Genomic DNA, 26,446 nt, shown 5'->3' with positions numbered 1-26,446 from the left:
AGTTTTTTTTTTTCTTATATAACTTTTCAGGTTTATTTTTTCTATTTAAATGGTATCCAAATTGTTCACAGAAATCACCAAGTTCTTTACGCTTGGTAATTGAATGTGATGCATCCGAATTGGGATTGAGAGTTATTCTCAAACAACGCATCGATGGTCATGAACAACTACTCAGGTATACCTCTAAAGCTTAGAATCCAACCCAACAAAACTATTCTGTGGTCAAAAAAGAATTACTTGCCATAGTTCATTGTGTTACTAAATTTCAAAGTGATATTCTCAATCAACAATTTCTTATTCGAACTGATTGCAAAGCCGCTAAAGATATTATGTAAAAAGATGTTCAAAATCTTGTTGCCAAACAAATATTTGCCCGCTGGCAGGCTATCCTGTCTGCTTTTGATTTTACTATTGAACACCTTCCCGGGTCTTCGAATTTTCTTCCTGATTTTCTCACCCGTGAATTTTTGCAGGGGGCAACACTAACGCCAACGACGATTCACCACTATCACTTGCACTATAGCTCTTTGCAGCTAATAAAAATAATACTCTGTCCAATCCACCTACTCTCATGGGCTCTCGTAGCAATTCTTCTCGCAATGGGAAATGCCCTCTGACTATAATACCATTCGAAAGTGAGAACCTGCCTTTGGCAACCCTTTCACCTTCCATTTCTCCTATTCACCAAATCACTTACCTAGAGGCGAATACATCCACTCTCGCTTATACTCCAGCTCAATCAAAGCCAAACCAAAGACCTAATCTTCCTCGATCTGCATATATTGAAAGAGCATATCTTATGGATATCACCATTGATGATCACCATACGAATATGGACCCTATAAAACTTGCTCCACTATACCTGATAAATTATTTGAATCCAACCAACGGAGTCAAAACTCGAGAGTACGATGAAGCAATCCTCATGGAAACAGGATCCATCTCTGTTGTCCATTATTACCAACAAAATACTAGCGTAATTGCATATTCAAAAATCCAGATTAAAAAATTACTTTCTTATGATGAGTGGGGTTGCAATCCTGCTCAAGGCAAAAAACTACACAATCTTGATTTCTCGTACAAATACTACAAGTATGTCAAATACATAGAAGCATGGCATAAAATGTTTTATTACCAAACTCCAAACAATACTCATAGTTGGTATATTCAGTTTCGTTTACCCATTTTCGAAAGATTCCCCAACTGGTTTAAAAATTAGTTTTTAGTTTGGGGATCAACCACTGCAATTTTACCTCCTGCTTTCCAAAAAGTGCAGGAACAATTCGTGATATTCAATAATAGTGATAATAATACAGACAATCACTTATACCTTGTTGCACTCTACCAACTCCCATGGATCATGAAATGGGAATACTCAATCTCTGTCAATAATACAGCCGACCATACCTATATTCCAAGACTGGGCAAAACTATCTCAGTTAAATGGTGGGATATTTTTAATATGGATCCCACAACCATAGTTCCCAAAAGAATACCTCCACAAAAACCCATATATAACCCAAGTCCAAGTGAACATAATACAGCCAATGCTTCCTTTGACTTCCCCACATATTTACGAAATATGCTCCAATCAAACCCGAATGCTTCCAAAGAAACCTTGGAACAACAGATGAAGGAAATCTTTACAGAAGCATGAAGAAAACCGGTCTCATCCGATGAAACGGTACAATCCTCACCAGAACACAACAATAGATATTTTCCTTTAGAAGAAACAGACCGTGAAGAAGAAGATGATCTAGATGAATTCAGTCAACGACCATGATTCAATACTGTCACTATACTCTCCACCGACATACGACAAAATAAGACTATGCCAAGATGCTCTTCACCGACATAAACGACAAACAAGTACTATTCCAGGATACCATCACTGTACACACCGACATATGAGACAAAGAAGACTACAGCCACTCAAGAAAAACGACAAAGTCTACCGACACAAGAAGACAAAAAAGATACTAATCTAAGATGCCAATTTGTCCTATTCCCGAAAAAAATACTATTTGCTTTTGCTTTTTGTTTTTGTTTTTTCTTTTTTGTCATGTCCTTTTACTTTACATCTTGTCTCTCCTCTTTCTGTCCCATCAAGGTCATCTTCCTTTTCTTTGCTTCGTCCTTACGCTTCCTCACCTCGCCTATATAAGCCACCTTAGGGGGCCTTCACAAGATCAGGTCGCACAATAAGCTCCCTTCTCTTCTCAAGTCTCAGCAGCCCTCTTCCTCTCTCATCTTCCATTCTCTCTCTCTCTCTATCTCTCTCTCTCCCCTAAGATACTCTGCTAAACAACAGCTATCCTGACCTCATAGCTCATGAATACCAGGTCATTTTGATTTCCAAGTTCTATCTTTCCTCTTTCTCTTTATACCTAGCATGTGTGATTGCAATCTTCACTCTCTTCCTTCCTATTGCCCTCAACACTGGAAACTATTTTCCAGGTATTGCATATGTAAATAGTAAGTGTGTTATTTTTCAATTACAGATAGTTCCTTATATAATTTGTTCACAGATAGTTTGGTTTGTATACAGTCCATATACAGTCCGTTACTTGTAATGTTACAGTTTGCTTTCTTTTCTATATAACTACATGTACTTGTACAAATCTCTATAAGAATGAAATATTGATGTTATATTGATGTTATGCAATTCAAAATAGTGTTTAGTTTTAAAATAGGGGATTTAAACCACACACAGTGGTTAGTCATCGATATATCAATTCTACCTTTCATCTGCATAATTCTATTTTGTCTAAACTTTTACAAAATTTTACAAGAAATAGTCAAATATAACAGTTTAATATTTACATACTTATTATAAACAATATATAATGTTTTTACTGTAGATCTCGGCGCATTTTGGTATATATATATATATATATATATATATATATATATATATATATATATATATATATATATATATATATATATATATATATATATATATATATATATATATGGGAAAATATGAGATTAACCCACTAGCTCATATGAATATATGAGCCCAACAGTCCAGATTGAATCTGGGCCGATCTGACGATCATGGATGTTTGGAAGTACTTGAATTTTATTTATTTTTTTACATATCCAAATCCCTTGAAAATTTGGGTGTGTGTTCTTCTCATAATTGCGCACCTAATAAAAATATAAAAAAATTATTCATGAAAAAAAAATGATCAAAATACCCCCCGAAACGTTTTGGGGGTATTTTGGTCAATTTATTTCATGTAAAATATTTTTTTTGATATTTTTTGAAGATTCACCTATTTTTTATGAATACACGCCTAAAATTTCAAGTGATTTAGATTTGTAAAAAAAAAAACTAAAATTTAAACACTACCAGACATCCGTGATCGTCAGATCGTTCCAGAATCAATCTGAGATGTTGGGCTCATATGGCATCTCCGTTTGTGCTTCTTGTGAAGAGGCAGAGACGAATGAAGAGGAATGGCATGGTTTTCGCACAAATCGCTCGCGTTATTTGTCGCATTGACTTTCTACCTACCATATATATATATATATATATATATATATATATATATATATATATATATATATATATATATATATATATATAGGCAAGCTTTCTATTTTTTCCCCACAGCATAGAAGTTCCATCCTCCCCCTTATCCAACCGTCCATTCTAAATGGAGGGCTAAGTTGCCCCAATCACAATGTCACGTCTCTACACTATTTTATTTTAATTTTTTTCTATAAACTATTTTGACACCAAATTTTGGACGTCCATTCTTCTATTAAACTCGCCTTAGCGAAAAATATTTTCAATAAAATAAAATAACAAAAATACCCCTGAAAGTTTTAAGGGGTATTTTGGTCATTATATTTTATCAAAAAGTTATTTTTAATATTTTTTATAGGTGCGCCCCAATGAGAAGATGGCACGTACCGAATTTCATATTCATAATATTTGTATAAAAAAAAACTAAAAATAAAATACTTCGAGACATTGGATTTAAGATCAAACGGTGAGTGGCTCTCTTGATCAAAATTGGACAGCTAGATGGTAGGGGAAGGATAAAACTTTTATACTGTAGGGGAAGCATAGAAATGTATATATATATATATATATATATATATATATATATATATATATATATGTGTGTGTGTGTGTGTGTGTGTGTGTGTGTGTGTGTGTGTGTGTGTGTGTGTGTGTGTGTGTGGAAGATACTACAAAACGCCTAGAGGCAAAAATGAACAGTGATTTCGTCTACCCTCATCACCATCCAAACTTCATCACACGGTTACAGTTATCCGATAGTGTTTCAATTTAAATTTTTGTTTTACTAATCAGAATGATCTGAAATTTGAAATATGTGCACATCTCAGTGAGGCACAGTTAATAAAATTATGAAAAAAATAATTCGCGAAATATAAATTAATCAAAATACCCTTGTAAATTTTCGGAGGTATTTTGGTCAATTTATATTTTGTAAATTATTTTTTCATATTTTTATTAGGTGTGCCTCACCAAGATGTACATACGTTCCAAATTTCAAGTAATGTGGATTTGTAGAAAAAAATATGAAAAATGAAACACTACCGAACAACTGTGATCGTGCGATAAAATTTGGATGGTGATGAGGGTAGGTGAAATCACTATTCATTTTTTCCTATAGGCATCGGGAAGATTTTTCTATATATATATCAAGGTTTTAAGGTCATAACAATCAAGATTAAAGACAAATGCAAAATGCAAAAAATTTGAGACAGAAGGAATCAAACTCTACACGAATTTCTATGACATTTGAAGAAACCAATTGCAAATGAATCACTATCAATGATCAACTTAATAATTACACAAGAAAGATAGAAAGAAAAAATTCCCACAACAAACAAAGCCAAAGCTTAGAAGCATTGTAGGATCAAAAGTGACGGATCGCTCTCTATGACTAAGCTTAAACACTGCTTAAAAGACAGTTAGAGAGAGAAAGTCGACCTCGTTCTTCAGCCTGAGTGAAGTTGATGATGAGTTGGCAGAATCGAGGATGCAAGCCGGCCTCGTTCTTCAACTTGAACACGATGGGTTTGTACAGTCTTTAAGGCAAGAGCTCCAAGTTTCACCAGTAGGAGAACCATCTCCAGACGAACACTGGATTGGCGGTTTTAGAGAGAGAAAGAGAGTTTTTCTTTTCATCAGAGAGAGAGATCAAGAGGGGTCAATGGAGAGCGCAGAGCGGACGAAAGAGAAAGCAGGAACGTGCTTAGACGTTGGAGTTTAGATAGAGAGAAGGAGAGCGTGGCTTGGGGAGAGGAAGTAAGCTCCTGAAATTTGAGATAGGGTAGGTTAGCAGAGAATACCAAATGAGAGGAGTATGGGGTGAAAATTTTATCGGTTTGAACCTTTTTTCTTTGCCGTGCGATTTGGTTTTAAGCCGATCACAACCGCGAGTTTCCCCAAAATTAAACAGACGGTTGATGGTAGTGGGGCGAGATCACTATTCCCTATCGCCTATAGGCGTTGGAAAGACTTTTCTTATATATATATATATATATATATATATGTTGTCACCCCGTGGGTTGACCATAGTCGGCAAATTGGCGATTAATCGCCGATTTTTTCAAAAAATTGGAGGGTTTTTGAAAAACGTTTAAACCGGCATTTTTTTGAAAAGTTCGTCAAGAAAACACGTTTTATTCATAATAACATTAAAAGCATGGTTTTTTGCAGAACGAATTAAACGGGACCAAAAAAACATGTTTTTTCTTGTAATTTTTTTTAAAGAGAAACAACTTTTTTCCTGATATGTGTAATTTCTTAAAAATATCCCAAAATGGAAATTTTATCCCTAAGGATTGTTAGGACTTAGGGTTTATTATCTTAGGGTTTGTGCTCAAATCATGTTATTTTTCTTCAAAACAGCATTTACAGATTGAAAGTATGATTATTTTTATTTTTATTTTTTCTTTTTAACTTAACATGTCGATGCAGATTTCAGTAGTTACTGTGCAAAGAAAATACTATTTACTTGCAAATCATTTTGTAAAGGAAATTATTGTGTAAAGAAAATGTGGTCGGATATGAAAAGTCGTTCTTTCCTCAATGTTGTTGCATCTTGTCCAAAGGGATTAGTTTTTATAAATGCATTTGAAGTATTTGAGCATAGCATAACTGGATTATTTCTTGAAAAGATTATTGTTTAATCATTGAGGAGTTATGACAAAAATACGTTCATCTTGTGACTGACAATGGATCAAATTATGTACTTGCTGGTGATCTAATAGAATCGAGATTCTCTCATATTTATAAAATACGGTGTGCTACCCATGGGTTGAATTTGCTTTTAAAAGACATTAATAAAAATGTTATTTGGGTACAAAATGTCATTAAGGATGCTAAATTAATAGTAGATTTTATGCAATGGCATAACATTGTTTTAGATTTAATGAGAAAGCACACTAATGGAAGGGAATTGAAAAAATGTGGTAAAACTAGATTTGCCATTAACTTTTTGATAGTTTAATTTGTACTGTAAGTAGAAGAGGGTTTGAGAGTGATGGTTGCATCCTCTGAGTGGAGAGCTATGAATTATAGCAAGAGTAAACATGGTACAAAAATCACATAAAGAATTCAAAACTCCAAATTTTGCAATGATGACACAAATGCAATCACTATATTAGCACCTCTTATTAAGGTGCTTCGTTTGGGTGATAATGAGGGGTCCACCAAGAGATATTTATGTGAAGCAATGGAAAAGGCAAAGGAAGCACTAAAGAGAAATTGTAATGGCAATGAATCTAGATATCTTGAATTGATGAAGATATTTGAAAAGAGGCGAAAGAGAAATATAATTCTTCATGCTGCTGTTGTATTTTTTAATCCAATTTTAATGTATGTCAGATTTGTTAAACTTGATAATCCTGAATTGAAGGCTGACTTGACCTTGATTGCAAATTCAATGATCCAGGTGAGAAATTGTAATGACAATGAATCTAGAAATCTTGAATTAGTGAAGATATTGGAAAAGAGGTGAAAGAGAAATATAATTCACCTTATTCATGTCGCTGTCGCATTTCTTAATCTAACTTTAATGTATGGTAGGTTTGTTAAACTTGATAATCCTGAAGTGAAGGTTCGCTTTACCTTGATTTCAAATTCAATGATCCAGACAGAATAGAAAATTGTATTCTTTTAAGAGTTGTTGAAGTACCATATGCGGGATTCAAATATATTTGATGGTGTTGCATTGAGATTATTGTCAACAACTCATCCTCGTAAGTATCTTATTGATTATTAGTTTTTTGTATCTTTTTATATTATTTATTTTTTCAGTATTTTAAGAAAATAAATTTTATCCCATTTTTAATTGTATCTTGAGTATGTGGCTAAAAATTTCTTATTATGTAGGGGTTTGGTGGGAAGTATGTGGAAAAAGCATTCCACTAGTTCAACTAGTTGTCATTCGGAGTTTGAGCCAACCATATAGCTCATCAGCGTGCGAAAGAAATTGGAGTGCTTTTGAGATGACTCAAACCAAAACAATGAATAGATTGACACCAACTATGTTAACCGACTTGGTTTACATACGAGTGAATTCGAAGATGAGGGCTGCATTGCGTGAAAATGAAATTCGAGATTGTAATGTAATTAATCTTGAACAACTTGATTTCTTGCTAGAAGAGGTTTTTGAATAGGCGAAAAATGATGACACATCTCCACATGATGATGATGATTCATGGCTACATGACTCAGGGATTACACCTTCCCAAACTCCTAACTTTTTTTTTGACTACCATGCCTTATGCTTAAGTTTGAATAATTCTAATTAATTATGTATTTAACATTGGATGATTGGATGAGAGTCATGAGACATGTATATTAATTGACTTAATTATATTAGGCTAGTAAAGTTTTCATGGATGGATTAGTTATTGATGGCATTGATATAATTTTTATTTTTTAGAATTTCAGAATTTCTAACATTTTAAGTTATCCGATTTTTTGAGCCTAATCCGATATATTGCCAATATCTTTACATGAAGTATTTTTCCCGATCTGTATTTTTTACCCAATTTTTTCATCCAAATTTTTAAAATAAAAACATTTCTTTTCGATTTTATGGTAAATCGATTTATTGATAGTCCCCGACTTGCTAACTATGGGGTTGACTGCTACAGTGGTAGCCAATGGCCCATATTGATTATGAGCCGATCTGACGGTAGCGACCTTATTTCATTTTCTTTCTACAAATCCAAATCACTTATAAATTTAGGAGTACATTCTACTCATCAATGTGCACCTAATAAATATATATAAAAAATAATTTGTAAAATATAAATCAACCAAAATACCTCGAAAAATTTTGAAGGCATTTTGGTTAATTTATATTTTTTGAATTATTTTTTTAATATTTTTATTAAATTATACTTTTTTAAAAAAATATACGCTCAAAATTTCAAGAGATTTAGTTTTTGATAAAAAAAATAGAAATTCAAATATGAAATGAGATTGTGACCATTACATTAAGCCCATATTAAATTTGGGCGGTTGGCTGACACTGTAACTGTCAACCCGTGGGCTGACAGGATCTTTTCGATACACACACACACACACATACACACACACACACAAACGTTACAAAATCATTCAGAAAAAATAAAATAAAAACTCCACCAGACTTACCTTTATAGCCCCCATCTAAAGAGAAAAGGAGAAATTGGTTTTGATATATAAAAAAAAAAAGATAAATTATCTAGTATTGAAAATATTATTTTTTAATATTTTTATTAGATTCTAATATATTTTAAGAGTAGACGCTCAAAATTTCAAATGATTTGGATTTTTATAAAACAAATGAAAATACAAATATGAAATGAGGTTGTGACCGTTGCATTAAGCCCAGATTAAATTTGGACCGTTGGCTGACACTGTAACTGTCAACCCGTGGGCTGATAGGATCTTTTTCCCCCATACACACACACACACACACATATATATATATATATATATATATATATATATATATATATATATATATATATATATATATATATATATATATATATATATATATATATATATATATATATATATTACAAAGTGAAATACAACGTTACAAAATCAATCAGAAAAAATAAAATAAAAACTCCACCAGACTTATACCTTTATAGCCCCCATCCAAAGAGAAAAGGAGAAATTGGTTTTGGAGAAATTGGTTTTGATATAAAAAAAAAAAAATTTATCTAGTATTGAAACGTTCATGAAACCAATCAAAGATTCATATCAGTGCTCCGACAGTTTCAAAGTTTAATCGACTGACCATCTCCCATTGCATATTGGATGCTTAGTCTCAATTCTTAAGTCAAGGAGAGGGACTCGATGGTGTCAACTAGTATAGCCATCCATGATTGTTCTAGTCCTTCTGGATGGGGACTCGATGGTGTCAACTAGTGCAGCAATCCATGATTGTTCAAGTCCTTTTGGATGGGGATCCACATGGCAAACTCAACTCTTCACTGGATAGTGGAGGGAACAATGGTACCTGATCTTTCTCCCATAAGCTCTTGCCTTCTGTAGTGGGAGACGAGGGTTTCTCATTCTGCTGCTGCTCTTCCAATATCTTTTGTATGTATCGAGCCTGAGCTTCCATACGTAGTTGCAAATGCCTTTGCACCTGTAAGAAGAAACCAACTTCATAAGAAGAAACCAACTTCATAACAATCAGGAAAATTTTGCCCATACATACATGAACCCATGCCAAAGAGTGTTAACTGGTTTTGTGTAGAAAAGGAAACTAATGCTATGGCAATAGGATGAATAATCACCCATCAAAATCTAAATTACGTCTATAATCTCCAAGATTTTGTAGCATTTAATCCGAGCCATTAATCAAATCCAACATTTACAAATGATTCTGATTGAAAAATGGATTGCTTCACAGGGAAGGTATGATAGATATAGAATGCATTATCAATATAATCCAATTGTTTCTCGAACTTCTGGTCATCTATCAATATAATCCAATTGTTTCTCGAACTTCTGCTCATCTCTTAAAATATAAACATCACATCCATCTCAAATCAAAATTCTGGGAGAAATGAAGATTATTATACTAATTATCAAACTTCAGAAATACTCTAGTGACACCAATACCGTGATGTGTCTTTTGTGAATATGCAGGATTTATGCAGCAAAAATCACTAGAAGAAATGAGGACCGATGTTTCAATATTAAAAAAAAAAATTTCATCATCTCTCTACTGCCTCTACAATTAGATCTAACCTACCTCTCTCAAAAAACTCTTAGAAAATGTTTAGACTTGTTATTTCTAAATATAGAAAATCAGTAAGATAAGGTTAGCGCACAGAATATTATGTATGTACTGGATACTTGCATCTGTGAGGCTCTCTGTCGCCCTTTACTAATGACTGTTATCCTAAACCAGGAGTGTGGAGTGTAACTCATCAAGACTTTCATTTAAAGTTCAAGCTTATTCAAAGTTCAAGGTTCTACATTTTACTGGAGAAAATAACATTTCTTTTCCCTTTTCTCTCTTTCTTTTTTTTGGTTAAGAGAAAGACATATACATCTCATGGAGCTGTAGCTTCTCGAGGTGTAGCTCAATAACCTTTAGGTCTTTTTCATCTCCTTTTCCTTATGTCTGCGAAGTGGTGCTAATTGTGGAGTCATGCAGCTAAATAAGAACTGTTGTTCCCTGGCAAGGCACAGAAAAGATATAACAAGCATGCCAAAGTAGGGAGATGCTCGTAACCAGGCATGTGAGTAGCGCAGAGCTCTGATTCTGACACCTGAGGTTGGACATTGAAATCCATGCTGCCAAATCCAAAAAATAAAGAAAAGCGAGTATGTAACTAAGGTGGATCACCACATTGATGTAAACCACATGATGGAGTATCTCCCATTTGATTGGAGGTGAGTATTCGGTCCATCAGGTAAATGAAGTAGATAATGCTTCAGTCCGTATTACACAAGGAACACACTTGACAGAAATAAATGTCCTAGTCATTTCAATAAGGTGATGGTGGTTGAAGAAAGAAATATCCTGACATTTTATTTGAGGTGTAAGTGAAAGTGCTAATTTATAATATTAAAAGCACGAAAAGCATATGAATTGAATAGGCACTTTCCCACTGAATCAGATATAAGATATTAATGGGCTTCTTAAACTACAAGGAAAACAAGGTAGGGAACTATCTAAAAATTTCTAAGGTTTCATATTTGAGTCTTAAGGAAATTTTTCTTAGAGAGAAAAGCCATCAACAGTGAGGATAGTTCTTCCAATGGAATAAAACTTGGGAAAAGGCCTCTCTATAACTAAATACACCTTTTAGATGAAAAATTTCATTTTTGTGAGGTACATTGAGGACTTTGAATTTCAAGTACAGATTTCCCATGCATACCACTGAAAATATTTGAGGCAACCAACAAAAATATACTGTTGGAAAAAAAGGTGTTAATAAATGTGGGATGCGGACTTGATGCGGTTGGGGCTCTGATGTGGGATGCGTCTCGAAGTGGTCCCAATGCAGGCACATATGCGGTGATGTGGTCAATAAATTTAAGAAAAATTTGAAAGATCATAAAAATATAGAAGATTTCAAATGTGTGATTTATGTAACAGTAAGGATTTCAATTTAGTACTTTTCACTAATATGCCTATTCGACTTGCCTAATAATCTGATCAAGAGTAACATAGTTTACAGTCTTACATGTGAAGTACTATAAAGTAATTCATTCCACCCCAATTGTAACAAAATTAAAAATTCAACATAGCATCCAAAGATCAAAAATACTTTTTATTTCTTTTTTTTTTTGTCTTACAAGTGAAGTACTATAAAGTAATTCATTCCACCCCAATTGTAACAAAATTAAAAATTCAACATAGCATCCAAAGATCAAAATTACTTTTTATCTCTTTTTTTTTTTTTGTTTTTCTTTTTAACTGTCAAAGACCAAAAATACTTCACAAACAACTAGTTTGTGACCACAACTTCACAGCAACAACCTAAACATACAAACCCAAATTCAAAAGAAATTTCGGTTTCTTGGATTTAATCTCATAGGCCTTGAACACTTCGAATACTATCGTCACTAGAAAACTTTCAAAATGAAGCCCAAAATAATATCAATCCACAGAATATTCAAGAACAAATCCAAATTTGTTTTTCTGAAATTTTGGAAGCACAATAAAAATTCTTTATTTTATTTTTTATTTCAATCCCCTTTCTAGGGGTTTTTGGGGGACTTACATAACCCCAAAACTTGGTCTAAGAAGGGTGAGGACCTTAAAATTTTCCTTAACCCCAGCCAACATAAAACTTTGCCAAAACTTTCCATTACCCAACCCCAAATAGATGCAAAAAAGGCTCTGATGATGAGATATCTCGCAAACTGTTCCTCCCTTTTGGAGGAGGGAATTATAATGTTGCGCCAGCTCATAGGCAGATCCCCACTTGTGGATGATGTAGCCCATGCGGCCGATGCATCTGCATATGCAGTTAATGCGCTGCATATGCCGCTGCATCATGAAATCCTGCATATGCCATTCAGGGCGATGCGTGCATGGCAGCAAAACGCAATATGTGGCCACATAATGTGTTATGCGGCCACATTGTATAAGAGAGGGAAAAAATCAGTTTTCCAACAATGAATCTTTAGTAAAACATGGAGTTGGGCTATGTGTTATTTCCCACAAGCTAGGTTGGTTTGGCGCACACACATTGTTACTAGTAAGGCTGGGGCCTCCTAGTCTTATCATTTCTATTTCTAGAGGAATTAAAATTTATGCAGGGACAAGGGGTAAAAAAGAAGAAAAATAAAACTTAAGACATTTTCATTATTTCAATAATAGTTATAGCAGGACTGAAATGTCCTCATGAGATTCGACATTACACGAGAAGAATGAGCATGACCAAAATTCCGCAGCAAACTAATAATCATACCAATACTTATTATCCTCACAAACACATGGGAATGATTATGGAGTGCAGATGTATTAAGTGCAACCGAAGCACTAAAGCACAATACATATGATATATATATGCAAAGAGAATGGTTGCCAAGAAGAGTGGGGATTAGGGATGGCTTTATGAAGGCATCAGGCAACGATGAGGATATGACAGCATACCTCTGCTTGCTCATTCAGCCGCTTTTGCACTTCTATTTGCATCTGCAAGGCCTCATCAATGTCAAGTCTCCTGAAATCATGTCAATTATAAAACATAATCACTATATGCATACAATAATTTGTATTCATCATCATGTGATATGTTCGACAATAATAATAAATCACTAATTTTTATGATTTCAGTTAAGCGCAACGAAGAACAACTCAGAATTTTAGAGAATGTGAAGAATTAAACTTGCATTGCATCAGCTCTCACATTTAGTGTGCAGAAACAAAGGATGCCCATGCAAAGTTCTTCTACTAGCCAAAACATATATTCAGGAAGACAAAATTCCACACAGTTAAACAATTTATTTTAGAGAATGTGAAGAATTAAACTTGCATTGCATCAGCTCTCACATTTAGTGTGCAGAAACAAAGGATGCCCATGCAAAGTTCTTCTACTAGCCAAAACATATATTCAGGAAGACAAAATTCCACACAGTTAAACAATTTTTTGTAAGGAATAATAACCCTCCCACCAACCCAAACAAACAACCGAGCAAAGTAACTTCTTTGGCCCCACACCCCACTCTTGAATATCACATTAAGGCATTGAGAATTGGTTTTGTGCTTTGCGTGATTCCAGTGCATCTTGTAGTCCAAAATTCTAATCCTATGTCATTGTACTCTTACAATTTTAGAAACGTGGAAAGGGGCAGGGTCCAACAAAACCCATTCTGGTACGCAAACATATATATATATATATATATATATATATATATATATATATATATATATATATATATATATATTTCTATTTTTGGGTAAGTTACACAAGCATTTATATGCAATTGAGAATAAGATGAAAAGGCACAATCCAAAGAATGGGACATGGATAAAAGAAAAACACCCTAAACTCTAAGAAAATAAGGGGTTCCACACTACTTCAAAAGATTTACAGGAAGGTGCTTGTGCAAGTCCTGTGAGAAAAAATGTAGCAATAAATTCAAAAAGCATCTTAGAGGTCATGACAAATAGCAAAATAATGTTTGTGCAGAGATTTTAGAGTCAGGAAAAAATGATATGCCTGTTGTGGGTGAGGAAGACTGGCCAGATTGGAAACTATATGCAGCACTCCTGCTACTACAATATAATAGAAGAGCTAAATAAGAAGGCAAACATGTGTATGCTACCAACACGCTAGTCATATTCATCTTCCTCGTAGTCGACAGAAACCTTATTTTGCTTCTGAATGTTCGACTTCCCACCATCTCAAAGAACCAATTTCTAGACCTTGAACATGGCATAAAGGCTGCATTATTGGAAAGCTTCCAAACTGGATTCTGAGGCATGATGTGTGAGACAGTGTTGGCAGTCAACACTAGGTGGTTTGTGAGCTTAATCTCACACATGCAGTAACACAAAACGCTGCTTTTTGCATTTTATCCCAAAAGGGGACAGGACCCTTTTTTTTCTCAACTGTAAGCTAAGCCAATAAAGATCCAAAATGAAGCCCAAGTCATGAGAACAACTAGGTTGTTCAAAGAAACAGCCGAACAAAATGTCTTTTACATGGGTTTCTTCTGTTTCTGTTTTTTAGGTTTGTTGAGATTGATGGATTAGCTGGATAAAATGAGGTCAAGTTTTAAGGTTATGAGAATAGTAGATTTCCAGCATTCGAGAAAACAAGGAGAGACATTCATAAAAAATATAGGACTGAATTTCATGCCCTGTATAATATGACATGTACCCATACAATTGACAATGATACCCATGAGCTACTGTAAAATTACATAGATTCCCACATAAACATATTACAAGGAATAAAAGCATAAAAAGGTATGTAACATTTTTTATCCATTCTGGTAGTTTAATCAGTGAATGAATATTCACCCACGTGGGCACCTACGGCCTAGGGAACTTTTTAAACCAAATAGAGCCCAGGCAGGTATTATGGGGCTTGCCTAGGTGCCCTAGGGCTGCCTAGGCCACCTAGGCGGTCCGATGATGCTTTTGATCGAGGGCAGAAAAAAGCCCCCAGCCGAGGGCAAAAATATGACATCCCCCCCAGCCCCCACTTTCTAAAAAGGCGAAAAGGGTTTTGGGGGGAAGTTTTCCATTCCAAAACCCCTTTGGGCTCATTTCTACTTGGAAAACATTCTAAAAGCAGCATTTGGAGATCTTTTTGAAGAATCGGAAAAAAATTTCAAACTTTTGATTTCTTGGAAAATCGAAAAGTCTTCAATCCAGTATTTCTGAGACAAATTGAAAAAGAGGTCTTTCAACAATCAAAGGTCATCTATTCAAGCCAAATTTGACTGGGTTTTGATAAGTTGGTGTATCTCATTTCTTGGTTTAGGGTTTGGATTGATTTGCCTTTTTTTTTTTTTTCAATTTGTTTATTTTTGGGTAATTATGGCAAATATACCTATATTTTTAGCTTAATTGGAAAGAAACCCCCAACTTTCAAAAACCTCATCTACACCCTTTTTCTTCATTTTCAGTTTTTTTTGGACAAAAATGATCTTCACGGTAGTCGTTTTACCGTAATTCATATTAAGTTTTACAGTAATTAAAATACCATAATAACTTGAAGTAGTATTACGGTAATTAAAAAACTGTAATAACTTGAAGTAGTATCACGGTACTTTAAGTACCGTAATAGATAACATTTTCTTTACGGCATTCTTTCTACCGTAATTACATTTTCTTTACGGCATTCTTTCTACCGTAATTAGGCACCATGTATGGCTTCTTTCTCGACCAATGAGGGAGAGGAGAGAGAGATGAGATCGGGGATAGAGAGGGGTTTTACGTGTGAGAGAGGGAGATTTGAGAGATAAAGAAGGAGAGAAAAGTGGAGATAAGGACGGACGAGTTGAAAGGGATAGAGATGGTTTGTTGGGGGATTGAGAGAGATAGAGGGGGAAAGTTGAGAAAAAGAGGGGTACATGGGCTTAAAAGTGCCGTATAAAATGAGTTAAACATTACGATAGTTAAAGTACCATATAAAATGGAAACATTACGGTAGAAAGAATGAGGTAAAGAAAATGTTATCAATTATGATACTTAAAGTATCGTAATACTACTTCAAGTTATTACGGTATTTTAATTACCATCAAAATTAATATGAATTATGGAAAAATGACTACCGTGAAGGTTATTTTCGTAAAACAAAACCCGAAAATGAAGAAAAAGGGTGTAGACGAGGTTTTTGAAAGTTCGGAGTTTTTTTTCCAATTAAGCTAAAATTTAGGTATATTTGCGATAATTATCCTTTATTTTTCTTGCAAATTTATTTCATTTTTGTGTTTGAATTATTGGTCCCTTACTAAAGTGCAAGTTTCATTTTGAATTTTTTACATTTATTAAATTTCGGGAAATCCATCCTAAAGATTGTCAAGAAACTCAAGCATGCTAGATTTTGTTCTTCTTTATTAGTCCTTAGATTGTCGAAAGATTGAAAAGAAGCAACATATTAACCCTTTAGAGCTTTTTGGATGATATCTTTTAATATTTAATTTGGCATTAATATCTAGGTGATTGAGATTTTTATTTTTTGTTGATTTCATAGGATGGGTTACATTATGGATTTGATACTTGAGTATGAGTTATTCATGCTGGACTACATCCTTGATTTTAGTAAATTACTTGAGTATGAGTTGTTCATGCTAGACTACATCCTTGATTTAGTAAATTACTATAACTCTTGTTACATTAATAGTCCTTTTGAATATCTAGGTGATTGAGATTATTATTTTTTGTTGATTTCATAGGATGGGTTACATTATGGATTCGATACTTGAGTATGAGTTGTTCATGCTAGACTACATCCTTGATTTTAGTAAATTACTATATAGTAAACTCTTATTACATTAATAGTTTAGATATATAAATTAATAAATTTTCTTTTTAGTTTATCTTACTTCCATTTTGTATATTATTATAACTCATCTAGCATGGGTTTTATATTCAATAATATAACTGGATTGTGTTCTTTAGGTAAAATGGAACATAAGGTGGGCATTAGAGGGAATATAGTCCCCATCCAAATGAGAAGAATAAGGTGGCACTTAAATATTGTAAAATGGAGCATAATGCAGACATTAATTGATTAAAGAAGCATTTGGCAGGCATTAGAGGGGATATAGCCCCATGTACTGAAGTGCATGTGCATGTTTGGAAAGGGATGGATCATTTATCTGGGGTCCAAAAACCAGAAGACGCAAGAAAAAAATATGAGGGTATTGCAATAGTTGTAGATATTTTTGGAGGAGAAGATGAAGATGAATAAGACGCAAGAAAAAATATGAGGGTATTGCAATAGTTGTAGATATTTTTGGAGGAGAAGATGAAGATGAATATACTGAGGAAGGGAGCCTTATTTCTAGGTCAAGTCTGTTTGGAAATAAGAGGCGTTGAAAGGGGCCTAAGGTGGTGGTTCGAGAAAGGAGAAAGAGTAGCTCAGAGACCCACTTTAAGAAGGATGATAGGGATCAGGTGTCTCAATATGTAGCTTGATGGTATTATCAAGCATGTTTGTCATTCAATTCTGCTAACTTGAAGAGCTTACAAGCTATGCTGGAAGCAAAAGGACAGTTTGGGCTAGGATATAAGACCTTTCACCTTATGGGCTCAAAGGGCCCTTATTGAAGAAAGAGGAGCTCACAAATCAGCATCTCCAAGACTCATACATGGGGCAAGCATGGGGTCACCATAGAACAATTACATGAACTGATAAGAGGACTAGCATTATAGACCTAATAGTGAAGTTCCTAAGGGGACAATATTTTTGAGGTCCATTGATACATCTGACAATATCCAATGACGCACAACTCATTTTCTGATTGAATAGATAGGTGCATTCCGGAGGTGGGGGCCATATGTAGTGCAAGTAGTTCTGGACATCACTAAGGCCAATATAGTGCAAAACTGTTGGAGGTGAATAGATGATGCGGATCAAGAATGGGTTTATTATTTTTATTTTTAGAGATGCAAGTAGATTTTTGGGTTAGCTTTTAAGAATTTTATTTATTTTAAGGGTTAAGTCTACTTCTAGGATTTTTAAGATTTTTAGGGATTCTAGGGTTTTTATTTATTTTTATATATTTCTTATTTACTATTCATAGGTACTGATTACGTGTTACTGCTCACAGGGTTATCTTTAAAATTTTCGTAAGTTTTAGAGGTATTTCAGAGCCTTAAATATTTACTTGGATCTCAAGTTAATTTCAGGGTTTTCTAGGCTTATAAAAGGTTGGATGTCATATTTGGGAGGCTTATATTATTTGGAATGACTTTTATTTTATAAAAGAAGAAAATTTACTTGGATCTCAAGTTAATTTTAGGGTTTTCTAGGCTTATAAAAGGTTGGATGTCATATTTGGGAGGCTTATATTATTTGGAATGACTTTTATTTTATAAAAGAAGAAAATTCTTCTTCTCTTGGCTTGATTTACAGCCATGCTTTCCTCTATTATTTCTTATTTTACTTTTTACGGTTCAGGAAAAGGGTGGATTTAATTTCCTACCTTTTCTTCCTGCATCAAGTGGTATCAGAGCATGGTTTAAAGACGGCTCGAGATTGCGAAGGATGGTCGTAGAGGTCTTAGTCGTAGGAATGCCGATCTAACCCGATTGCGTAAAGAAATCAACAACTTGACGGTGATAGTTACACAGTTGTTGTGCAAATGAGAACAACAATAATGGGCCTTAAATGAAGAAGAATCTATGGGGATAAATCCAAATCGTGACGGTTTTTATGGAGAATGGTGTGAATCAGCCCCAACAAACAATGATGGTAGAAATGAGTTAGAAGCTACTTTTTGGGACCTTGTTCTCTGCATGCGCTCCATGTTGGGAGTCTCATGTTCAAGAGAGTAGATCGTGGGATTTCAACATTGAAGTTGACCTACTTAAGTTTGATGAAAAATCAGTTGAAGGTAAGAACAAGTAGATTTGGATCTTTGATTGGAATCATCATTCCTTGATGTCACGAGTGACCCCATTTTTTATGAAGGTCTTATTTTTGATGAAGAACTAGATGAAAGAAAAGATATTGGGCTTGAGGCAACAAGGATTTCTAACTTTCTCATCAATGGAAAGATGAAGTAAGATGTCGACCCAAACCCAGAGGAAATCAAGCTTATGGATATTCTAGAAGAAGAAAGATATAAGGTGATGAAACGCATGGAGGCTGATGAAGGTGCATCTTATTTAACTGATAAAAAGATTGATGATGAACACAAGGCCTTCAACATTGAAGAAGGTCATGGGTTTAATGCAAAATTCATCCTACTCGTTTCAAAAAACGAGGACAAGTTTTCTCTAACTAGGGGAGAAAACTTAAAAAAAAATAGGATGATTAAAAAAAATATTTTTATTTTTTATTATTTTTATTTTCAGTTATGTGGTAAGATTTTTATTTATTCTAGGGGTTAATCTGTTTAAGAGAATTTTTAAGTCTAAGGTTGTTTATATTTTTTATTTACTATTCATAGGTACTGTTCATAGTTATTGTTCACACATTACTATTCACAATGGTCTTTAGTATTGTTTCGAGGTATTTTAAAGTATTAAACATTTACCTAGATTTCAAGTTAATTTTAGGGTTTCCTAGGCTTATAAAAGGTTAGATGTCAAATTTTGAAAGGCTTACGTTAATTGGATTGAATTTTATTTTATGAAAGAACAAAAGATCTTATTCTCTTGGCTTGATTTATAGACCTTTTTTCCTCCATTATTGTTGATTTTACTTGCTAGGGTTCACGAAGAGGATGGATTTAATTTCTCACCTTTCTTTCCTGCATCAAAAGGCCACACATTAGTTGACCTCACCTGGTGCATTGCATTGACCTCATGCTCGAGGCAATTAGCAAGATGGAAGCAGAGGAGGGAACACTAAAGCAAGAATTGTTATAATTTTCATATAAAATCACACCAAAGTCTTAGCCATAATGAGGAAATACACAGAAATACAAAGTTTGTGAGGCCAGGTCACGAGGTTTGCTACTTCTTACATGTCCTTGAAATTTATGTTGAAGAACAAAGTTGGGCTCAGGAACATGTTTGTCTCTTCAGATTGGAACTAGAGCAAGTGTAAGGAGGAAATACACAGAAAATACAAAGTCTGTGAGGCCAGGTCACGAGGTTTGCTACTTCTTACATGTCCTTGAAATTTATTTTGAAGCAAAAAGTTGGGCTCAGGAACATGTTTGTCTCTTCAGATTGGAACTAGAGCAAGTGGTCCGAAATTTATTTTGAAGCAAAAAGTTGGGCTCAAGAGTTGGGCTCAGGAACATGTTTGTCTCTTCAGATTGGAACTGGAGCAAGTGGTCCAAGGATACAAAGGGGAAAGACATGTGACATTGTTATGATGCCCCAATTTTAGAATGGGTTTTGCTCCTGCCTCCATCTTTTTGAGCCACTTGTGAAAGTTGTGCCTAGTGGATAGTGAGAGCGAACTGGCAAAGAGATAAATTTACAAGGCAATGGAGGTTGCAAAAGAAGAGATTAGGAGGAGCTTAAAAATGTAGAAAGCAAATATGCCCCTATTTTGAGAATTGTAGAAGACAAACAGAAACAAACAGAATTCACAGCTGGAGAGGCCCCTACACCTAGCAAGGTACTATTTGAACCATGCTTATTATTATTCCAATCCTGAAATAGAGTCTAAGGGCTGTTTCATGAAAGCAATGAACTAGTTCCATGTGAAACTCAACCGAGATGTGGATGTCGAAGACAAAGTGTCTTTGGAGCTTGACAAGAATTGATACTCAATTGGGACAATTGGGATGGATACCGCAATAAGGCAAAGGACGAAAATCTATCCATGTAAGTTGAATACTTACTTTTCAATGGTTTATTTGTTATTTAACTACTTAGTTCTAACTTCTAAGGTCTTATTTGACTTCTAAATATAATCATAAATATGGACTCTATTTATTTTTATGTATTGTAGCCTCATGGTGGGCCAATCATGGACAAAGCACCAATTACTTGCAAAATATGGCTCAACGAATCCTGTACTTACAATTACATCGTCTAGCTTCAATTAGAACTTCAGCACATCTGAGAGGGTAATTTCTTGACTGACACACCAGCCATTTCACCATTTTTCCTCATCTCCTACTACCCTAACTTGTCTTCTATTTATTTTTAATAATAATCATCTGACATTGCAGTCATACATTTTGAAATCGATACACGCAAAACTTCAGCACATCTGAGAGGGTAATTTCTTGACTGACACACTAGCCATTTCACCATTTTTCCTCGTCTCCTACTACCCTAACTTGTCTTCTATTTATTTTTAATAACCCTAACTTGTCTTCTATTTATTTTTAATAATAATCATCTGACATTGCAGTCATGCACTTTGAAATCGATACACGCAAAGCAAAGCAATAGGCTTGAGTAGAAAAGTCTTGAAGGAGTGCCATTTGGAGTGTAATGATATTGACTGCATCGTGGTCAAAGATATGGATGAAGTGAGTAAGTGGTTGGTCGAAGGGGATGTCGGGTATGAACCAATATTGGCAAGAGAAAGCTTGACATGGGCCCAAGTTCATGAGGCGGTTGGAACCCTATTGAGCCTTATTTGGGCTACTAGATCTCAAACTCGAAAGGGTAAAGGGCAAGGGAAGACAAAGAGGCCAATGAGAGTAAGAGACGAGGAGCAGGCCTATGCAGAAAAGACTAGGCAAGAAGATGAATATGATGAGAGGCGCATCTGAAGCTGCTCGTATAGATGGAAGTCCTGTCGCTAATGATGATGAAACTCAACCTCAAATTACAGTTCATCATATTTGTTGTCTTGGTCTAATGATGATGAAACTAAACCTCAAATTACAGTTCATCATATTTGTTGTCTTGGTCCAAGTTTTTTTGTTTTATGTCCTTTGAGGAACCAAGTTCATGAGGCTGTTGGACCCTATTGTGCCTTATTTGAGCAACTAGATCTCAAACTCAAAAGGGGAATGCGAAAGGGTAGATGAAGAGGCACACGAGAGTAAGAGAGGAGGAGCAGGATTATGCAGAAGAGATAGTCAAGAAGATGAATATGATGAGAGGGAGAAAAGACTACACAAGAAGATGAATATGATGAGAGGGATGAATCTGATGATGATAGTTTTCCATCATCATCATATTCAGGTACATCTGATGCTGCAGGTACATCTGTTGCTGCTCATAGAAATGGAAGTTTTGTCGCTAATGATGATGAAACTCAACCTCAAATTAGAGTTCATCATAATTGTTGTCTTGTTACAAGTTTTGTTGTTTTATGTCCTTTGAGTTATGCCTGTCCTTTGAGTTATGCCCAAAGTTGGAAGATTCACTAAGCAGCTACCTAGTTGGGTGCTTAGAGACATGGACACCCAAATGCCAATCTTTTTTTTTTTTTTTTTAGGGTTTGGTTAAATACCAAACCCCTGTACATGAGTTAAAATACCTAATTCCAAAAAATAGAAAAAAGAAATAGTAAATCCGCATATTCCTAAGTGCTAGTTTGGATGTACCCAAAATTGCAATATTTTTGGATTGCAATCCAAAGATCTTGTGAAATAGATTTGAACCGTTTGGACAACCGCAAGATATTATTGGGATTTAGATTGAAATAAAAAATATTGCAGTATCAAGGCAAAAGTCAACGTAAAAAAAAATCAAGTCAGACTTGAATTTTTATTTATGAAGTGCGGCTCTCACACCCCGTGCAGATCCCACCTTGTGACCCAACAACCCACACCGTGAAACTTCATAGACCCCAAATCTACTCTCTCTCTCTCTCTCTCTCTCTCTCAACTACTTCAACTCGAGATCTACTCTTTGTCTCTAAACTACTTCAACTCGAGATCTACTCTCTCTCTAAACTACTACTAGTGAGAGTGCTTCTCTTTCTCTCTCCAGAACCAGTTATTGAGCTCCTCTTTCTCTATCTAGAACTAGTCTCTTGAGAGCTCATCTTTCTCTCTCTAGAACTCGTGTCTTAAGAGATCCTCTTTCTCTCTCTAGAACCAGTGTCTTGAGAGCTCCTCTTTCTCTCTCTAATGGCGTCAAAAATATTGCATTGCGACCTGCCACATGAATGGGAGAAACAAGCTAGGGTTTCAAAGTATCTTGTGTCGATGTCTGAGAGGATTTCTAAGGCAGAGTTTGAGAAGAATTGAAGCTTGAGGGCTTCATAAATTTACAATTGAAGCATTATAAAAACATTGTTTTGAGCTTCGATGAAGCCATCCATGGCGGGAGTTCAGAGCTTGCAAAAAGATTTCCAAGATCATCAGAAGATTGTTCCAAAAACAATTGTTTTCGGAAAGCATCCAGTATTTACAAAAACAATCCCCTTTTGGAAAGCTCATGTTTTTGCAAAAAGAGTGGGGATCATCTGGAGCTTGCAAAAATATTTCCAAAAACAATCCCAAATTTACTCTCTCATTATCATTCTGCACCCTTAAATTCTTTTTTGTAAAAAGATTGTTTTCCACTGAGCTTGTGCCTCTTCTGCCGGTAAAAAGATTTCTTTCCACTGAGCTTGTGCCTCCTCTACATGTAAATCCCCTTCTTGTTGAGGGAGAGAATCTCAGAGTTTCCACTGAGCTTGCGCCTCCTCTACTTGTAAATCCCTTTCTTGTTGAGGGAGAGAATCATAGAGAGAAAAATCCCTTCTTGTTGAGGGAGAGAATCGTAGAGAGAAAAATCCCTTCTTGTTGAGGGAGAGAATCGTAGAGAGAAAAATAGACTTTAACACCCAAACGGATTTATAAGAAAGGAAAAAAGGCTTGGTATTTATTTCAATTGGTATTTGAAAAACTGTAATTTTGTTATTATTTGACATCCAAACTGCCCCTAACTCATAAATTGTATCAAATGGTAGAACACAAAATTTGCAAATAAAGTTAAAATACATTAAAACAAAACTAATACACATTACAAAAATGAAATCGATCACAAATAACGCAGACAAAAAGGAGAAAAACATAATATTTATAAATATCTTACAAGAAATATATAATTGGTCATAAAACCCTAACGCAAAACTTGAAAATCTTTAACCTCTAAAATGGAATCCTTCAAGCTTAGAAAGGGTAAGCTTTGGTTGCCAAAAACTATTTTCACAACCACTTCAAGTCCCAAAACGATTTTGCAAGAAACCAAAAATTTTGGATTTCATCTAATCTTGGATATCTCATAAGAAATCCAGATTTGCTCATGTTGGCTTGAAATTGGTTCTCCAAGGGTTTTGGGAGGTTAAAATGACCCCCATGGTCTTAATACAAAGATTTGAGGGGCCTAAAGGGCCCCTCTAAAATTTTGAGGGCCACCTAGGCGAGTGCCTAGGAGCTCACATTGTGACATGGCCCCCATTCCACCCAACTAAGCTTGGGTGATGCGCCCAAGGCGTCTGGCCACCTAGGCGCTCGGGCATGTGAATTTTCCAGCCTTGGTTATGACTTTTTTTGAGTGGTGAGGTAGTAATAGAATATTGACATTTATGGGGTATTGAGACTGCACAATGGATGCAATTTTCACTCATTTAAAGTTTTAATAATTCAAATTCAAGTTTCAAAGTCATGTAGGATCCTAAACTGGGGTGGGTATAAAAGCAGTCAGAACCTATTAGTTTAGACTGTTTAAGCCGGCTGAACCATTGCGAGCAGACCAATTCAAACCAATTTTGATCAATTTTTGTATTTTCTTCTAAATTGTTTTGGATATTTTTTTTAGACCGCTCTTATAACACTAGTTCCTAATGATTGTTTTTTAGTTTTTCCTATATTCTATTTTTAATTTATCTATATTTTTCCCAAGGTTTCAAAAAATGGTAGGCGACCTCTAGGCGGCCGGCGTGGTGCCCAGGCAGGCTCCCAAAACCTCAGGTACCCTTTAGTATAAATTTGCTGTCTAAACACATATATATGCATATATTTGTGTCAATTTTGTAATTTATTGCATTTGAAAATATTGTACCATACATTTTTATATACAAACATATGATGTATCGCATGTTGAGAATAAACGTGTTCAAAATTTCAAAATTCAAAATTTCAAAATTCAAACAATACAAAACATTTAAAAGTCTAATAGGCTATGTAAGAGTAATAGTTTAATAGTCTCCAGCTCTCCAATTCTACATATTCTATATACAAAATATTTAAAAGTCTAATAGGCTATGTAAGAGTAATAGTTTAATAGTCTTCAGCTCTCCAATTCTCCATATTCCATATCCATAAAGCATAATAACATCCAAGTCTCCAACTCTCCAAGTCTTCAACAAAGTGACTTACAAAAGTATAAAACCACACCATAGTTGTTGGAGACGGAAATGGGATTGGTTCGAATAGCCAAACCGCCTTATTGCGAAAGTTCCCTGGGTTTGGAATCAGCATCCGTACAACGAACAAGGGAGGGAACGAGATCCTTAGGTTTTTGGGAGAGCGAGATCCCATATCAATGGGTTCGAGGTTTTGACTGGCAAGAATCTAAGCTCTACTACACATTAAACGAGGATGTCAAGTAAAGTTAGTACAAGTTCCTAAATGAGGTTGTCAAGTAAAGCTAGTACAGGTTCCCTTGGTTAAGGGATCGAGGTTTCCATTTGTCATATAACGGGGTTCCTCTTGCTCTAATATCGAGATTCTTCTGACAAGGGAAAGCCTAGAAAGCCACTATTTCGTCTTGTCCCGTAGTGCCGTCAGTCAAAAGTTTCTAGTCGATTCATGGCCTGAAGTCCCTTAGTTGAGTGCCGTCAGTCAGTGGGAGTCCTGAACCCTTCGTTCAGTCGATGTACATCTTTTAGGGTTTCGGTATACGTCTTTTAGGGTCTTTAGTATTGTAGCCGCCTCCTTGCTTTCTGTTCGTGCAGTCGCCTCACTAACTGTACACCGTTCAGTTCGACAATCCCTCCTTCACTCGTTCACTTCGTGAACTGCTAACGGAATACCAACGAATGGACGAAGGACCTATAGCTAATTGGGATTAGACCACACAGCTTGCTGTGAGACGAGACCGAGACTAGAGGTTCAAAGTCGAAACTCTAAGAGAAGAGCCCCTAACTATAATCTCCCCGACAGTACTATAAAAGAAAAAAAGAAAAGGAGGAGTTCTTAACTATGTCGCGTTCACTTAAAAAAATCCTTTAGTAGCTAATCATTTATTATTAAAAATTCATAAGCTTAACATGAGGGAGGAAAAATAAATTATACTAAAAAAATTCATAAGCTTAACATGAGGGAGGAAAAATAAATTATAGTAACTTGGTCCCGGTTATATAACAGGGTTCCTCTTGTTCTAATATCGAGATTCTTCAAGTATAGGAATCAAGGTCATCAGTTGATTGGACC

At 35.0% G+C, this 26,446-nt stretch overlaps 1 protein-coding gene across 4 annotated transcripts in view; it reads right to left on the bottom strand.

Moving 5' to 3' along the window:
* Positions 1-9,177: 9,177 nt before the first annotated feature.
* Positions 9,178-26,446, bottom strand: part of LOC18438575 (protein PHOSPHATE STARVATION RESPONSE 3) — a 31,220-nt gene continuing 13,951 nt past the window's right edge. For all 4 annotated transcript variants that reach the window (XM_088854493.1, XM_088854494.1, XM_006848758.4 and 1 more), the window contains exons 6-7: positions 13,125-13,194; positions 9,178-9,650 (exon numbers count right to left, since the gene is read on the bottom strand). In XM_088854493.1, the coding sequence (XP_088710619.1) occupies positions 9,447-9,650; positions 13,125-13,194 (274 nt within the window). In that variant the 3' untranslated portion in view covers positions 9,178-9,446. The remainder of the gene's footprint in view (positions 9,651-13,124; positions 13,195-26,446) is intronic.

The sequence above is a fragment of the Amborella trichopoda genome, chromosome 12 (assembly GCF_054954075.1).
Source record: "Amborella trichopoda isolate Santa Cruz 75 chromosome 12, AtrichopodaSantaCruz75HAP2 v2.0, whole genome shotgun sequence".
NCBI classification, from domain to species: Eukaryota; Viridiplantae; Streptophyta; class Magnoliopsida; order Amborellales; family Amborellaceae; genus Amborella; species Amborella trichopoda.
The sequence above is the reverse complement of the archived record's forward strand: the minus strand, read 5'-3'. Positions and strand labels throughout refer to the sequence as shown.